We start from the raw sequence: 18,033 nt of genomic DNA on the forward strand, positions 1-18,033 counted from the left end.
TCTTTGCCTAGAGATAAACTAGGATTATCGATTTTTAAAGCATTATTGGACATCCTCATACAACTCTGTTTACTTTAGATTGCACAGCCAGGAACAGCATATTTTTATGTTGAACTTGACACAGGAGAAAAGCTTTTCCACAGAATTAAAAAGAATTTTCCTTTGCAGTTTGGAAGGTATGTTTTTCTTCTTTTCAATGTATTTTCACTAGACTTTGTATGAACAAAGTGGTGGGTACATGGGACAATTGATAAAAAGCTAAATTGTAAACAGTCCTTGCCCCAAAGGACCCATGGTCTTAGGGCAGATGTTTACATATATGACAGTAATGTAATGTAGAATGTGAAGAGTACCATGACAAAGTTTTGGAGAACAATGTGCTGTAGAAATTCAGAAAAGGGACAACTCATTTCTACTTGGTGAAAACCTTCAGGAAAGTGGCAAAGTTGAACCTGAGAGTCATATTTAGAGGGCAAAGATTGGGGTGAGGGCATTCTAGCCAGAAGTGCTAGGGAACTTTAATTGAGCACATACTCTGTGCCAAGAACTGTGCCAAGAACTTTACACATACATGACTCATTTAATCTTCACAACTCTGTAAGGTAGGTACTGTCATCCCGATTTACCAGTGTGGAGAATGAGGCTCTAAAGTAGTGCCCAGTAGACTTTTCACAACGATGGAAATGCTCAAATATATGCACTGTCCAATACAGTAGTGACTAGCCACTTGTGGCCGCTGAGTGCTGAAATATGGCTAATGTGACTGACGAACTAAATTTTTGATTTTATTTAATTAATTAGAATTTAAATTTAAATAGCCATACCTGGCTTATGGTTACCCCACTGGATAGCAGGCTGTAGAGAGGTTAGGTAACTTGTCCGTAGTCACACAGTGGTAGGTTCAAATGCAGGCCTGTTGGACCTCAAAACTTGAGATGTTAACCTCAGTGTTCTACAGTATGGTAAAGGCCTGGAGGAGGCTTCAGTTCCTTTCCTCGTATCAGGCAAAACATGACTGCAAAACCATAGAGGGAGTAACATAAGTTAGGCAAAGATTGAAGATGGGAAGTTGCTGACAAGAAGATACGGTTTGAAGGGGAGTGGAAAGTGTGTAGAAGAGAGTATCTGATGCTGGTGTCTGTGATTTGCAGCTATTTCTTCCCCTCTAGTTAACAATGGGCTTTGAGTGAGCCTTAAACCTGTCTTGGACTAATTCAGAAAGCCTCCAAGAGACTGCCCCCTTAGATAAGTCCAGTAAATGTAGTTGTCTGCATTTTTCAGAAAGATAAATGGGAACAAGTGTGTTACGAGCTTCAGACATCTGACATGATTTTTTGTTGTTGCCTCAGCAACAGATGCGGTTATGAACATTGACAACATAAGCACATGATTGCAGATACACATAGGTGTATAAAGCACACAAAAAGGAGATTTTCTGAATGGTTTTGTGCTTATGATAGTTGTATTTTCAATATTGAGTAATTATCAAGATACTAATTTATAGTTTTATAGCATTTTATAGTTACCAAAATATTTGAAATGGCATTTTTTTCAGCTGTACAAGAAAGGTAGTTCTATTTTCCTTTTACATTTGAAATAGGCTCAAAGTTTGCCTATTGAAAAGAGCGTAGGTTCTTTGACTTTTAGAGCATTCGTGATTTGTTTCTAACTCTTCTATTTATTGTAACTTCAAAGTGGAAAATGAACCACATAAATGGGTAATAGAATTATTTCTAATATATCAAAATAAATAAAAATAAAAATATAAAGCAATGGCAATTAGAAGGCAGCTTGTGTGTGTGTGTCTGTATGTAGTTATTCTTTAGTCCTAAGAACCAAGATAAGTTGTTTTGTTGATATTGGGCTTATGCTGCTGTTATGTGGGCCTGAGTCCCCTAGAAGGAGAGGCAGAGGAGTTTTAAATCAGAGTGGGTATGACTAGGCTCCTGACTCTGCAAACTCATGTCTAGGTGAGGTGACAAAACTACAGTTTAAGGCAGGTTGTAATCACAGTTAATATGGCACTTTGTGTTATCTCTGTACCTCACAAAAACCCTGTATAGTGGGTATTCTTATTTGCATTTCATAGGTGAGGAAATCAAGACTCAGAGATGAAATCATCTGTCTGAATCATAGATAGCAAGCGGCAAAGCTGGAAATGGAATCCGGTCTCTGATCTTTCTCACACCAGGGCCTGCCCTTTTTCTACTATGTGGTGTTGCTTCTCTAAGTACCAATAATATAGTTCCGAGTTTTTTAAGAGAGGGAGAAGCAAGTGGTGTTTGAAGGATCAAGAAATAAATAGTACCTGAGCCGGTCATTTAAAATGGGTATGATTTGATCAATAGTATGCCAGAGATGGCACTCAGGGCAGGAGAGCAAAGTCAGATAAATCTGCATACCTTCTTTGGGTGATGTTGAGGAGAACTCAGGCTTTTAGTTTCCATTTTGACTTCTTTGTGCTCTTTCTGCAGGGAGGTCCTGGCCAGTGAAGCCATCCTTAATATTCCTGGTAAGTCTGACTGGAGGCAGTGTCAGATCAGCAAGGAAGACGAGGAGACCCTGGCTCGCCGCTTCCGGAAAGACTTTGAGCCCTATGACTTTACTCTGGATGACTAAACAAAGGGAAGACCTTTTTATGAACTTCATAGGCAGTAGTAAAGCCTTTTTGTTTTTTTTTTAATTAAAAGAATTTTTTTCAAGACAAGGTCTCGCTCTGTCACCCAAGCAGGACTGCAGTGGCGCAATTGTGGCTCACTGTAGCCTCAAACTCCTGGGCTCTAGAGTTCTTCCCACCTCAGCCTCCTGAGTAGCTGGGACCACCAGGCGCATGCTACCATGCCTGGCAAACTTTTTAAATTTTGGGTAGAGGGTAGAGACGGGGGTCTCCCTGTGTTGCCCAGGCTGGTCTGTAATGCCTAGGCTCAAGGGATCCTCCGCCTTGGCTTCTTAACCTGCTGGGATTACAAGCATGAGCCACCATTCCTGGCCTAGAAGCATATTTTTAAAGAAACTACAATCTCCCATGGGGACTGTTTCCCCACCTCTTTTGTGCAGTCCCATGGAACTTGCCTGCAGCAAGAGGCCTAAGATTGAATCTTTTTGGGGAAAAGTCATTCTAGGATGAAAATCCTATGTTAAGGCTGGGCGTGGTGGCTCACGCTTATAATCCCAGCACTTTGGGAGGCTGAGGTGGGCATATCACAAGGTCAAGAGATGGAGACCATCCTGGCCAACATGGTGAAACCCCGTCTCTACTAACAATACAGAAATCAGCTGGGTGTGGTGGCGCACATCTGTAGTCCCAGCTACTCAGGAGGCTAAGGCAGGACAATTGCTTGAACCTGGGAGGCGGAGGTTGCAGTAAGCCAAGGTCGCACCACTGCACTCCAGCCTGGCAACAGAGTGAGACTCTGTCTAAAAAAAAAAAAAAAAAAAAAAAATTCCTATGTTAAAAGCGTGTCACCAGGCACAGTGGCTCATGCCTGTAATCCCAGGACTTTGGGAGGCCGAGGCAGGTGGATCACCCGAGGACTGGAGTTTGAGACCAGCCTGGCCAACATGGTGAAACCCCATCTTTACTAAAACTACAAAAATTAGCTGGGTGTGGGGCCAGGCACTTGTAATCTCAGCCACTCGGGAGGCTGAGGCAGGAGAATGGCTTGAACCTGGGAGGTGGAGGTTGCAGTGAGCCGAGATTGCTCCATTGCACTCCAGCCTGGGTGACAGCGAAACTCCATCTCAAAAATAAAATAAAAGAATAAAAGTATGTCTGTCATCCAGCTTCAAGTACAGCTTGTGTATATCAACATTTTCAAAAACCTTTAAACTACTAAATGAAATCCAGATGTTTTTCCATGGTTGAGAAGTGTCTTGTGTTCATGTTGCCTATGACCATTGAAATGAAGTAGTATGTGTAATTGGAGGGGCTAGAGCTTTAGGCCCAGCTGTTACTCCAGAATCACACAGGGCGGTTTCTCCCTGAGCAACCCAAAGTGGAGAAGGGATCCAAGGCTTTTGCTACTTTTCTCTTAAAGCATTCATCTGATTCATAGATAACAGCCCATTTAGTCCTTCAAATATTTAACTCTTATGTGCCAGGCATTTTTCTAAGCTCCAGGACCATAGTCATGTACCAATATGGTCCCTGTTGTCCCAGAGATTACAGTTTAATGGGGAAGAGAAAGGACAGATTAAAAAAAAAAAAAGATAAATTCTGCTTTGGATATTGTTTTATGTGCTTAATATATCTAATGTGTGTCTTTTTTGCTGCTGGGCATTTCTAAACTCATTGGTACCTGGGTTGGTTACAGGGCTTTGGGGATCATCAGGGTATAGGCCATAGGTGAAATTAAGATAGGGTAAATAACAGTCCTGAGCTGAAGATGATTACCTAAGAAATATCAGTTTTTTTTTTTTTTTTGGAGACAGAGTCTCGCTCTGTCGCCCAGGCTGGAGTGCAGTGGCCGGATCTCAGCTCACTGCAAGCTCCGCCTCCCGGGTTTAAGCCATTCTCCTGCCTCAGCCTCCCGAGTAGCTGGGACTACAGGCGCCCGCGACCTCGCCCGGCTAGTTTTTTGTATTTTTTAGTAGAGACGGGGTTTCACCGTGTTAGCCAGGAGGGTCTTGATCTCCTGACCTCGTGATCCACCCGTCTCGGCCTCCCAAAGTGCTGGGATTACAGGCTTGAGCCACCGCGCCCGGCCAGATTTTTTGTATTTTTAGTAGAGACGGGGTTTCACCGTGTTAGCCAGGATGGTCTCGATCTCCTGACCTCATGATCCACCCGTCTCGGCCTCCCAAAGTGCTGGGATTACAGGCTTGAGCCACTGCGCCCGGCCAGAAATATCAGTATTTAAGGAGGGCTTGAAAATAGTGATCTAACATTTACATGGAGAAGGAGCAAAGAGAATACTACATAGTAGGAGCCAAAAGAAAAATATTTTTACCTTTATATTGGGCACTTATGGTCCAGACACTGTTTCATTTAATCTTCACAAAATCTCTGTGAGGTAGGTATTACCTCTATTTTACACATGAAAAATAATAAAAACTGAAGACTCAGAAAATTGAAGATTGTGGAGCCTGGGGTCAACAGGCTTAGGCTTTTTAAAAAATTTGAAGGCTGGGCGAGGTGGCTCACGCCTGTAATCACAGCACTTTGGGAGACTGAGATCAGGAGTTTGAGAGCAGCTTAACCAACATGGTGAAACCCTGTCTCTACTAAAATAGAAAAAATTAGCCGGGCATGGTGGCACGCGCCTGTAATGCCAGCTACTCGGGAGGCTGAGGCAGTAGAATTGCTTGAACCCGGGCGGTGGAGGTTGCAGTGAGCTGAGATCACACCATTGCACTCCAGCCTGGGTGACAGGAGTGAAACTCTTGTCTCAACAACAAAAAACAAATTACTCATGGCCCTGGGAATGGGGGCATTTAAAAAGTTAACAAAGGCAACCAACCTGGTTTCCACAAAGATGGCCACTTCCAGGTCAACCCAATCATCAGTATCCCTGGGTCCTCAGCATCCCTTCCTCGTTTGAGTGCGAATTATGAGATTACAGCTCCACCTATGGAAATTGAGCACACTAGCACTGGCCATACTGTACATACAGCAAACGAGAGGGCTTCATACTGTTATAACAATCTGTACCACAATTCTCTGTGCGGTCTGCCCAGCTCTAAATGACATGTCCTCAGAGGCACCATCATCTCCAAGTCCATGGAAACCATGCACTTATAGAAACCAGAACCTCCCATACCACATGTTACTAATGACCTACAACATCGACTTGGTCTGTATCATGCAGTGCTCAACATTCTGGTTGCAGCATTACATTTCTCAAGAATTTGATTCCATGCTGACTCCTTTACTTGGAGTATTGAGATTCCCCAGGTACAGTGAAAATATGAGCCTCTGAAATGGAAGACCAGGAGCTGGTTTCCCTATGCTATGGCAATCTGCCACCCGGAAGCACTTACTGCACCAACAGCATTCCCAAAGCTTGCCTCTGCAGCCCTGCAGCACCCATTAGAAACACTTCTCACAATGAACTACTGTGCTGGCAGAGCCATAACTGGACTGCCGGACAGCAAGCTCTGTGAGGCATCTAGGAAAAAAGTTCCCGAAATCCCGAGAAACATTCTTCACTCCGGAATAGCGTCACATCATTGAGTCATTTGGGATGACGGGGGATATCATGGAGCAGGTGTATTGGGAAGTCAGTGAACAATAAGGCTGATTCATTAGTGGGCCTGCTGGCGTAGTATTTTTCCGATTCCGCAGCCTTTAAATCATTGGTGGTCTTTAGCGTGCCGGAACAGCGGGTGGTGGAGTTGGAGGATAGATGGCAAGGATCTGAAGAAAGGTGTAGACAGGAGTGGAGACAATGTGAAGTTTAGAAAAAACTAATTGCCGGGCGTGGTGGCTCACGTCTATAATCCCAGAACTTTGGGTTGCCGAGGTGGGAGGACTGCTTGAGGCCAGGAGTTCGGGACCAGCCTGGGCAACGTAGCAAGGCCATGTCTCTACAAAAAAAAAAAAAAAAAAAAAAAAAAAAAAAAGCCAAGCGAGGTGGTGCGCTCCTGCAATCCCAACTACTCGGGAGGTGGGAAGATTGCTCAATTCCGGGAGGTCGAGGCAGCAGTAAGCCGTGATCATGCCACTGCACTCCAGCCTGGGCAACGAAGCGAGACCCCATCTTAATTTAAAAAATATATATATTTAATACAGGAGAGACTGGACTGCTTTGAAAAGTTGATTTGATGGGAATGTGAGGTTGGAGAGATCTTATGTTTTCCAAGACTAGAAAAACATTGTGGTTCCGTTCAGCCCTCCCGGAAAATACCTAGGGGACATAAAGAGCAGACCGAGTACCTGTTCGTTTCCCCAGCCCTTGGCCGGCAGAGATCCGGCAGCGCCCTGGGAAAACTTGGGGAAGGGCAGGTCTCACAGCGGTTACCGGAAGTGACGCATTCCTTCTCGCGAGAAGGCAGACGCGCGAGCATCCGCGGTCCGGAACCGGCCTTGGAACATCGGCGGAGCCTGAGGCCGCTTTCCCTCCCGCCCCATGGAGCGGCCCCCGGGGCTGCGGCCGGGCGCGGGCGGGCCCTGGGAGATGCGGGAGCGGTTGGGCACCGGCGGCTTCGGGAACGTCTGTCTGTACCAGCATCGGGTGAGGCGGGGCGCGAGAGGGAGCGGCGGTGGTTTTGAGCGTCTGTGGAACACAGAGCTGACAGTGTGGGATAGATGGTTGGTGGGACCTTGGGCCGTGTTTGTGGGCCAGTGGGCTTGTGTGTGTGTGTGAGAGAGAAAGATACTCTGCCTGTGTGTCCAAAGTTGTATCTGAGGTACTGGGCATAGATAGAGCTGTTGCGGGGAACTTGGGTATGACTGTCAGGCTGTGACCAGGTGTTTAGTGAGTGTGACAGTGCGCGTGTGTCTCTGTGAATGTAGACTGTCAGGGTGTGTGAGGCAGATGCACGTCACAGTGTGTATGTGCGAGCACGAATGTGTGAGAAGAGGGTTGAAGGAGACTACCTGTTGGAATGTGTGCGTCCGTGTGTGTGGGTCCGTGTGTGTGTGTGCGCGCGCGCGCTTGGAGGCCGTGTGATATCAGTGGGGACTGCAGTAGACAAGGAAGGCTTCATGATGGGTCCAGAGTTAAACCTTTGGAAACATGGATGGGCTTTGGAATTGGGGATGTATTCCAGGTCGGGACAGTATGAGGGTAAGTTGGTGCAGATCATGGCTTCAAACGGAAGGCGATATTAATAGATTGGAGATGGGAGGCGCTGCAGTCGGTGGAGGACAGTTAACATCAGACTCAATAATTTTACTTTGATTTAATAGAGAATGTTTAACCATTGTAGCAGCAGTTAAAAAATAATATTTGGGTCATGTTTGTGTGTTTGTTTGTTTTTGTTTTCGAGACGGAGTCTCACTCTGTTGCCCAGGCTGGAATGTAGTGGCGCGATCGTGGCTCACTGTAGCCTCCTCGTCCCGGGTTCAAGCGATTCTCCTGCCTCAGCCTCCTGAGTAGCTGGGATTACAGCCGCCCGCCACCACGCCTGGCTAATTTTTTTGTATTTTTAGTAGAGACAGGGTTTCACCATGTTGGCCAGGCTGGTCTCGAACTCCTGACCTCAGGTGATCCACCTGTCTCAGCCTCCCAAAGTGCAGGGATTATAGGCGTGAGCCACTGCGTCAGGCCTGGGACATGTATTTTTTGATATAAAAAATGATAATAAAAGCTATGAACCCTTTCCCCAGAAAAATTCACAGATGCACATCCACGCAACCATGCATTGCCATTTGAGAGGTTCATGCTTTCCTAAAGGACATTTTAGGTAAATAGACCCTGGACTAACACTTCCTGTAATACAGGCTTTGTTTTGTTCCCTGTAAAATAGGTATAGTATAATACTTGCATGCATCATGGGTTTGAGAGTTAAATAAAATAATAATGTATGTAAAGCTAAATACAGTACCTGACCTGTGAAAGCCCTCAACTGTTAGCACCTGCTGCTACTTTGTTGTTGCTGCTGCTGTGATCATAATGCTCCTCATTAATTGGCCTTAAACAAGGAAATGTCAAGATTAAAAGTGTTGTTCTAGGAAAATGGTTTTGTGGAGGATAAATTTGAGTGGAACAACATGTGGGACAAGATGAACAGTTAAGATTTTACTAAAATGCCTAGGCTTGGATTGTGAATAGAGAAATGAATTCAAGAGGAAAAGTAATAATTTGTTATCTAAAGGAACATGGGTGTAGTGAGAAAGCTCATAATTTGGGGTGGGAGAAAGGGGAGATAGGTGTCTACCTTGGGGAAATAGGCATGTTTAGGGTAATTAGAATGACAACTGAAACTGATAGAACTGAGGAAGTTTTGTGAACCAGGTTTCTAGATAAGGCATGGGAGAAAATCTTGGAGAAAGAGAATGGAAGGTGAAGGACTAAGGCATTAAATCCTGTGATAGCAGGATAAGTAGTAAACTTAATAATTCTCACCATCAGAGGGAATATAACACACTAAAAAAAAAAGTGGGAGCCAAGTGCTTCCAGTGGCATGTTGCCTGTGTTATCTAAGCCTGCCTATCGACTGGTCATAAGGAAAAAGGATGCATGCTGGCAGCTTTTGTGACTTCTTTTTTTTGGTCCCTGGGTGGGGATGGATGAATTCATCACTTTTTGTTTTATTATGGTAAAGTATACATAACACAACATTTATCACTTTATTTTTAAGTGTACAGTTAGGTAGCATTAAGTATATTGATGTTGTTGTACAGCCATCACCCTATCCCCAGAATATTCCAGCTTTTTAAGCACATAACTTTGTTGTTGTTGTTGTTGTACATCTATAAACTTCCCATAGAACATTCTTTGCGAAAAGGTAGAATTTCACAGAGTGGATGAAATATAAATTAAGGAGTTGAAAGATCTTACAAAGTGGGATTTTTGAAATAGATAACTTACTGCTCCATTAACATGAGCATTTAGGACTCAGTGCTGTTCATGGTTGTGCCTGATTCTCATCTCCATGGTGGTAAAGGCCTGCATGGGACATAGATATAACTGGCCACCTGCTCATAACAAAAGGAAGACTGAAGGGAGTGAGAACTGTGGGTAGGCTAGCTTGTAGTCTATCCTATTTTCCTTCTTCTGTATGCACCAAGTATCATCTTTTTTTTTTTTTTTTGAGGCGGAGTCTTGCTCTGTCGCCCGGACTGGAGTGCAGTGGCCTGATCTCAGCTCACTGCAAGCTCCGCCTCCCGGGTTTATGCCATTCTCCTGCCTCAGCCTCCCAAGTAGCTGGGACTACAGGCGCCCGCCACCTCGCCCGGCTAGTTTTTGTATTTTTAGTAGAGACGGGGTTTCACCGTGTTAGCCAGGATGGTCTCGATCTCCTGACCTCGTGATCCGCCCGTCTCGGCCTCCCAAAGTGCTGGGATTACAGGCTTGAGCCACCGCGCCCGGCCGCACCAAGTATCATCTTATCTCTAGCCTCTTTTTTCCTCTCAGCCCCCAATTCACACTACCCTATCCAAGCTGTGTCTTGCTTCCCCACCTATAATATATTTTTTTCTGTCCTGGCCCCTGGGCTCTTCTTTCTTTATTCACAGCCTTTATTACAACTCTGGTTTGTGTCAGAGATTACATATGTTGGCAATTCTTTTGAAATCTCTTCGTGATATCGGAAACATAGTGTAGCCTGTTTTGCCCTGGCTGCTGTTTCTGAGCTGCATTATTAGCGTTGCCAGAATATGATGGGATCTGGCTATTTCCTGTAATGTACATCAGAATGGGTTTAATTTCAGTCAGAATTGGCTAAATTACTAGTCACAGACCAGAGATGTTAGGTTCATTGTGTAGATATGGAAACAGAAGTACACTCATTGGTAGGACTTTTTTCCTTCATGTCATTTGAAATGCATACATTAAGATTGGAATTTTTTGCTTTAGGCTTGGTTATATTAAAACTTTCTCTTGCTGTTTGGAGTCCAGGAAGCCCTGAATTACCTTCTTCATTCTAGTTATGCTGGGAGCTGGGGCCCATATTAGTTGTCTTGATTAAGCTCTGAATGAGATTTGCTGGGGAGACAGGATCTTTTTTTTTCTGACATTACACATGAGAGAGAGTTCCAAAGAGACCTGTTGTAAAATCAGTTTCAGTCACTTTTCCCTTGTGTGCTGTTGTGTGTTTGAAGGTCAGTTTTAAAGCATTGGTGTAATAGTCTCATGGTTTATCTTTTTAAAAAAGCGTTGCTTCAAGAGAGCTGTGGATAAATATATTTAATTAGTAAAGCTAAAAAGTTTTGTTTTAGGTTATTTCTTTGGTAGCAAATAAATCTGCACAAGAACCTAATTTTTTTTTTCCTGTTGATTTTCTATTTTGGCAGGAACTTGATCTCAAAATAGCAATTAAGTCTTGTCGCCTAGAGCTAAGTACCAAAAACAGAGAACGATGGTGCCACGAAATCCAGATTATGAAGAAGTAAGTGTACTCCTTGACTTATATTCCCCTGGTTCTACAGCCCAACCAGATGTCATCATCGGGAAAGAGACCAGGAATCCACTCTTCTCAGGATCTTTTTGGGAACATGTATTTTTTTCTCTCATTAAATATATTATGTTTCAAATAACATCACATTAGGATTAAGAAGGTTTAGTTAGGCCGGGCGCGGTGGCTCAAGCCTGTAATCCCAGCACTTTGGGAGGCCGAGGCGGGCGGATCACGAGGTCAGGAGATCGAGACCATCCTGGCTAACATGGTGAAACCCCATCTCTACTAAAAAATACAAAAAACTAGCTGGGCGAGGTGGCGGGCGCCTGTAGTCCCAGCTACTCGGGAGGCTGAGGCAGGAGAATGGGGTAAACCCAGGAGGCGGAGCTTGCAGTGAGCTGAGATCCGGCCACCTCACTCCAGCCTGGGTGGCAGAGCGAGACTCCGTCTCAAAAAAAAAAAAAAAAGAAGGTTTAGTTAAAATCAGCTAGGACACTTACACACTGTTGGTAGGAATGTAAAATTGTACAGCTGTTATGGGAAACAGTATGGTGATTCCTAAAAAATTAAAAATAGAATTACCATATGATCTAGCAATTCCATTTCTGGGTATATACAAAAATGAATTGAAAGCAGGGACTTCAAGAGTAATTTGTACACTCATATTCATAGCATTATTTTTCACAATAGCCTAAAGGTAAAAGCAACCCAGTATCTACCAACAGAGACATGTATAAACAACATGTGGTATACTCATGAAATGGAATGTCATGCAGCCTTAAAAAGGAAGGAAACTGACACATGCCACAGCATGGATGAATCTTGTGGAGATTATGCTAAATGAAATAAGCCAGTCACAAAAAGACAAATACTGTTTTATTCCACTTATATGTGGTACCTAGTCTAGTCAAACTCACAGTGAAAGAAAGTAGAATGGTGTTTGCCAGACAGTGAAGGGACCAGCAAATAGAGAATAATTTTTAATAGGTGCGGAGTTTCAGCTTTGCAGAATTCAACAGTTTTGTGCAGTATAGTGATAGTAGCAAAACAATGTGAAAGTATTTGATGCCAGGCTGGGCACGTTGGCTCACACTGTAATTCGATCACTTTGGGAGGCTGAGGCGGGTGGATTGCTTGAGCTCAGGAGTTTGAGACCTGCCTGGGCAACCTGGCAAAACCCCATCTCTACAAAAAATACAAAAATTAGCCGGGTGTGGTGGTACATGCCTGTAGTCCCAGTTACTCGGGAGGCTGAGGTGGGAAGATTGCTTGAGCCCAGGAGGTCGAGGCTACAGTGAGCTGAGATCATACCACTGTACTCCAGCCTGGGTGACAAGAGCAAGACCCTGTCTGAAAAAAAAGGAAAGCATCTGAAGCTACTAAACCATACACTTAAAAATGGTTAAGGTGGTCAATTTTATGCTATGTGTATTTTACTACAGTCAAAAAAGTATTTCATTTCAGTTAACGAAAGTCAGTTAGGGTATGGTGACTCACACCTATAATCCCAGCACTTTGGGAGGCCAAGGTGGGTGGATCACCTGAGGTCAGGAGTTTGAGACCAGCCTGGGCAACATGGCAAAACTCCATCTGTACTAAAAATACAAAAATTAGACGGGCGTGGTGGCGGGCGCATGTAGTCCCAGCTACTTGGGAGGCTGAGGCAGGAGAATTGCTTGAACCCGGGAGGCGGATGTTGCAGTGAACTGAGATCATGCCACTGCACCCCAGCCTGGGCGACTCTGTCTCAAAAATAAATAAATAAATAAATAAATCACCCCAACATTTTGTGGCTTAAAATAGCAAACATTTAGTATCTTATAGTTTCTGTGACTTAGGAATTTAGGAGTGGCTTAGCTGGGTGATTCTAGCTTAGAGTCTTTCCTGAGATATCTCAAGATACTGGTTGGAGCTGCAGTAATCCAAAGGCTTAACTGGCACTGGAGTATCTGCTTCCATGCTCACTTATATGACTGTTGGCCAGAAGCATCAGTTCTTCACTGCGTGGGCCTCTTCATGGGGAAGCTTGAATGTCTTCATGACATGGAAGCTAGCTTCCCCAGAAAGAGTGAGTGATCTGAGAGACAGAGACAGCGAATGAGCGAGCAAGATGAAAACCGACATATCTTTTATGATCTTTCCTCGGAAGTGAGACTCCATCCTTTTCCACCACATTCTGTTTGTTACAGTGAGTCACTAAGTACAGCCTACATTCAAGGGGAGGAGAGTTAAGCTTTTAAAAAGAGAAGTAGACATATTTTAAAACTTCCACAGGTAGTATGCTAAGTGCTTTACAAATCATTCTTCCAGTTTTCACAGCCATCTTATATTTAGGTATTATTTTGTAAGTGAGGAAGTTGAAGCATATAGAGTCACATGGTTGGTAAAGTGTGGATTTGAAATAAATGCTTTCTGACTCTAATATATCTGTGCTTAATTTCATTTTGCTTCTCAAACTTGGTTATGTGGCTGAATCACCAGGGAAGCTTAACAATATAAATTATCAGGCCCTACATGTACATGGAAATTATGTTTGTTTCTTTTTCTTTTTTTTCTTTTTTTTTTTTTTAAAGAGATGTGGTCTTGCTGTGTTACCCAGGCTTGACTTGAACTCCTGGGCTCAAGTAGTCCTCCTATCTCAGCCACTGGAGTAGCTGGGACTATAGGCATGTGCCACCACACCTGGCTAATTTTTAATTTTTTGTAGAGATGAGGTCTCAGTGTTACCCATGCTGATCTCAAACTCCTGGCCTCAAGCAATCCTCCCACCTCAGCCTCCCGAATTGTTGGGATTACAGTTGCAACTGCATCCAGCCTAAAACGCCAGATTTGAATCCTTACTTGACTACCTACTGACTGTGTTACTTAGCCAATTTGTGCTTCAATTTTCTCCTGTGTGGTGAAAGTATTAATAAATCTACCTATATTAGGATTATTGTGACAAGTAATTGAGTTAATATATTTAAAATGCTTACTGCTTGGCACTTAGAAATGTAATAGTAGTAATAGTGATGGTATTTTTATGTATTTTTTTAAAAAATTACTAATTTTTAATTATACAAATCAGAAATTAGAGTATTATAAATAATACCGACCTTTCCCCCTCTGTTCATCCACCCTCAATTAAGTAGCATTTCAAATCCAGTCCCTTTTTATTGGAAATAAATTTTTTTTGTAATGTTTTTCTTTCTTATTAGGTTGAACCATGCCAACGTTGTAAAGGCCTGTGATGTTCCTGAAGAACTGAATATTTTGATTCATGATGTGCCTCTTCTAGCAATGGAATACTGTTCTGGAGGAGATCTCCGAAAGGTAGTGTGGATGTTTTGAGATGAGAGATAGTAAATCACAAACTTTAGCATTATTTGAATCATCATGTTAAATATAATAAACTAGAATAAGAATCGGAAAAACTATGGTCTGCTTCCTGTTTTGTAACTAGTTTTCTTGGAACAAAGCCACATTCATTTCTTTACACATTGTCTATGGCTGCTTTCTTATGACTGCAGAATTGAGTAGTTTAACAGAGGCTATGTGACTTGCAAAACCTAAAGTATTTCCCATATGGTTCCTTACAGAAAATGTTTGTTGACTCCTGATTTAGAAAATGCATTTTTGTTGTTGCTGTTTGATGGGACTATAGCAGTGGTATTAGATGAAATTTTCAGTGGTTAAGGTGCTTGTAAAAAGTTGTTTTCTGTATTGCAATCTTTCTTTTCTACCTAATTTTAAATGTGCCCATATGACCATTTTTACATATATCCCTGAGATTTGTCAGCCTTTTCCAGTTTCAAGTGCTTTTTGCTTCTTTTTACTTTTATGAGCCTTATCATGAAATTTACATGCCCTCAGTATGGATTTGGTAATTGTATTCCCTTGTATTTTATTATGACTTATTTTCTCATTGAATATTCTCTTAGAGTATAGTAATTAATGTGTGGTCACTATTACAGCCCAGCAATTTGCAGAACACATTTTTAGATTTCTTTCTTTTTTTAGCTGCTCAACAAACCAGAAAATTGTTGTGGACTTAAAGAAAGCCAGATACTTTCTTTACTAAGTGATATAGGTATGTAATCAGTATTAAAATACCATTGTGATGTAATTCCCCTTTGGTCCATAAAAGATTCTGTACCTTTTTGGGAATTCAGGAGAATTGTTGATACACTGTACAAAGTCTATAGAATTTCAACATCTATAAGAAGTTATCATATAAATCTATTACTGTTGATGCTAAATTAAAACTAGGATATTTTGACTGGGTGCGGTGGCTCACGCCTGTAATCTCAGCACTTTGGGAGGCTGAGGTGGGTGGATCACGAGGTCAGGAGTCCAAGACCAGCCTGGCCAACATAGTGAAACTCCATCTCTACTAAAAATACAAAAGGCCTGTAATCCCAGCACTTTGGAAGGCCGAGGCAGGCGGATCACAAGGTCAGGAGATCAACACCATCCTGGCTAACACAGTGAAACCCCTCTCTACTAAAAAATCCAAAAAATTAGCTGGGTGTATTGCGGGTGCCTGTAGTCCCAGCTATTTGGGAGGCTGAGGCAGGAGAATGGCGTGAACCCAGGAGGCAGAGCTTGCAGTGAGCCGAGATCACGCCACTGCACTCCAGCCTGGGCGACAGAGCGAGACTCTGTCTCAAAAAAATAAAAATAGGCCAGGCATGGTGGCTCAAGCCTGTAATCCCAGCACTTTGGGAGGCCAAGACGGGCGGATCACGAGGTCAGGAGATCGAGACCATCCTGGCTAACACGGTGAAACCCCGTCTCTACTAAAAATACAAAAAACTAGCCGGGCGAGGTGGCGGCGCCTGTAGTCCCAGCCACTCGAGAGGCTGAGGCAGGAGAATGGTGTGAACCCGGGAGGCGGAGCTTGCAGTGAGCTGAGATCTGGCCACTGCACTCCAGCCTGGGTGACAGAGCAAGACTCCGTCTCAAAAAAAAAAAAAAAAACAAAAATAAAAATAAAAATAGAAAAATTAGCTGGGCACGATGCCACATTCCTGTAGTCCCAGCTACTCGGGAGGCTGAGGCAGGAGAATTGCTTGAACCCAGGAGGTGGAGGTTGCAGTGAGCCGAGGTCGCGCCACTGCGCTCCAGCTTGGGCAACAGAGTGAGAGTTTGTCTCTCTCTCTCACACACACACACACACACACACACACACACACACACACACAAACTAGGATATTTTATTTATTTTTGGCTAGGAGTCCTTTTTTTATCTAATAGGTGTTCCAATAGCTGACAAAAAAATCATGTGAAATGACCTTACTCAATTTCACTCCCCCTACACCATTGACATAGTAATTTTTTTTACAGTGGAATTACATCTCCTTGAGAGATGGGTCCTCAAGTCGACTCTTTTTTGTTTGTTTTGAGATGGAGTCTAGCCCTGTCACCCAGGCTGGAGTGCAGTGGTACGATCTCAGCTCACTGCAAGCTCTGCCTCCCAGGTTCAAGTGATTCTTCTGCCTCAGCCTCCTGAGTAGCTGGGATTACAGGCGCCCGCCACCATGCCTGGCTAATTTTTGTATTTTTAATAGAGACCTGGTTTCACTGTGTTGGCCTGGCTAGTCTCAAACTTCTGACCTTATGATCCGCCCGCCTCGGCCTCCCAAAGTGCTGGGATTACAAGCGTGAGCCACTGCGCCCGGCCAAGTCAACTCTTGGGGTGAAAAATCTCTGCTTAATCAGAATGACTCCAGAAAAATTCCTAAAATAACTAGTACCTAACCTTTTGGAGGAACCTCAAAAACCAAAAATTTGTTTCTGCGTAGATTTTGGTTTTGCCTCTTTTCCAAGGTCATGAGAGCTAAAGTCCAGTTTAAATGGTTGATTTAGGTGGGAGAAGGGGGCTTATTAGAGTTACAGGGATTTTCCCAATTGCTTGTTGCATTTCTATTTAATGTTAATTCTAATGAGTTAAATGAACATACAGTATAATTTTGTAGTATTTGTTTAATGTTACGTTTTTCTGTGAAGAAAACCTGAACTACTGTAATATTAGTTGTGTAGTTACGATGATCCATATAAACTTGAGCATCAGAGCAGATTTGTACAAAATGTGAGGTGAATTTTTCTTTTAACTCAATGCTTTCTGTTACTTCAAAGTGTATTTTAAACTTTATTTAGGGTCTGGGATTCGATATTTGCATGAAAACAAAATTATACATCGAGATCTAAAACCTGAAAACATAGTTCTTCAGGACGTTGGTGGAAAGGTAGGTGAAACCTGAAATAATGTTTCATGCCTATTGAATATAGTCTGTCTGATATAGTTAGTCCTTGAGCTTTGGTGTCTTTGCTGTATGCCCGTAACACTCTTACTTTTTCCATTTCAGACCTTACCACACTGAACTGTAGTTTTGTGTTTAGTTTTTTGTCCCTTCTGCTAAACAGTGGTTCCATTAAAGAAGGAACTACACCTGTCTTGTTTTTCTTTTTCTTTTTTTTCATTTTTCATACTTAACCCAGCTCCTAGACTTCACCTGTCTTGTACATGTCTGTTTTTCCAGCATAGTATCTAGCAAAGATACTGGCAGTGAATACATAATATGTTAACACTTACTATTTTATTCTTATGAAGCACATCCAAAACACATACACACACATCCTGGGTTCACTTTAAGGAAAAAAAGAAAGTGTATAGATCTTTAAAACTTATTTTCCTTCCCCCAATTTAAATGAGTTATCTGGAGAAGAACCAGAAATTGTGAGTTGACTCTTAAAATGTTCATTTAATTAGTAATTTTTAAGCAGTTTTCTTGTTTCCAGCATCCAAATTTCATTCCAGTAAAGACTTAAAAGCCAAGAGTCTGCACCTTGTGTTGAGTTGTGTGTGCTGTCTCTTCAGTTAGCGGAAGATAGTTGTTGGTCTTGTGGGGGTGTTGGAACCTTAGTGATGCTTCTTCTCTTAGGAGCCTTTCATGTATGCTTGGCACCAAATATCTCTGCTTTTTTTTTTTTTTAATCCAAAGACTTCAGGACATTCTTGAAGTTAGATCTCAGTATTTACTCACATTTAAT

At 42.8% G+C, this 18,033-nt stretch overlaps 2 protein-coding genes and 1 long non-coding RNA gene across 17 annotated transcripts in view; 2 read left to right on the top strand and 1 right to left on the bottom strand.

Moving 5' to 3' along the window:
- Positions 1–2,704, top strand: part of CWF19L1 (CWF19 like cell cycle control factor 1) — a 35,909-nt gene extending 33,205 nt beyond the window's left edge. For 10 of the 11 annotated variants that reach the window (XM_033185909.1, XM_033185940.1, XM_033185892.1 and 7 more), the window contains 2 exons: positions 79–176; positions 2,475–2,704. In XM_033185909.1, the coding sequence (XP_033041800.1) occupies positions 79–176; positions 2,475–2,619 (243 nt within the window). In that variant the 3' untranslated portion in view covers positions 2,620–2,704. The remainder of the gene's footprint in view (positions 1–78; positions 177–2,474) is intronic. The other variant, XM_033185899.1, reaches the window with a different exon arrangement.
- On the bottom strand, positions 176–6,963 carry LOC117068609. Of its 3 annotated transcripts, XR_004431189.1 has the most exons (5): positions 6,875–6,955; positions 5,980–6,355; positions 5,460–5,567; positions 2,403–2,615; positions 176–1,015 (listed from the first exon to the last, which is right to left on the bottom strand). It is a non-coding gene; the product is annotated as an uncharacterized LOC117068609 (long non-coding RNA). The 3 variants fall into 3 exon arrangements; XR_004431185.1 differs by lacking the exon at positions 5,980–6,355 and having other exon boundaries at positions 6,875–6,963; XR_004431188.1 differs by lacking the exon at positions 6,875–6,955 and having other exon boundaries at positions 5,980–6,525.
- Positions 6,964–6,967: 4 nt separating this feature from the next.
- Positions 6,968–18,033, top strand: part of CHUK (component of inhibitor of nuclear factor kappa B kinase complex) — a 44,641-nt gene continuing 33,575 nt past the window's right edge. Inside the window, exons 1-5 of one of the 3 annotated variants that reach the window (XM_033185835.1) lie at positions 6,968–7,172; positions 10,898–10,992; positions 14,199–14,313; positions 15,001–15,070; positions 17,140–17,228. In XM_033185835.1, the coding sequence (XP_033041726.1) occupies positions 7,068–7,172; positions 10,898–10,992; positions 14,199–14,313; positions 15,001–15,070; positions 17,140–17,228 (474 nt within the window). In that variant the 5' untranslated portion in view covers positions 6,968–7,067. The remainder of the gene's footprint in view (positions 7,173–10,897; positions 10,993–14,198; positions 14,314–15,000; positions 15,071–17,139; positions 17,229–18,033) is intronic. The other 2 variants (XM_033185846.1, XR_004431165.1) reach the window with 2 other exon arrangements.

This window comes from Trachypithecus francoisi, unplaced genomic scaffold, assembly GCF_009764315.1.
Source record: "Trachypithecus francoisi isolate TF-2019V2 unplaced genomic scaffold, Tfra_2.0 Contig01579, whole genome shotgun sequence".
In the NCBI taxonomy this organism is placed as follows: Eukaryota; Metazoa; Chordata; class Mammalia; order Primates; family Cercopithecidae; genus Trachypithecus; species Trachypithecus francoisi.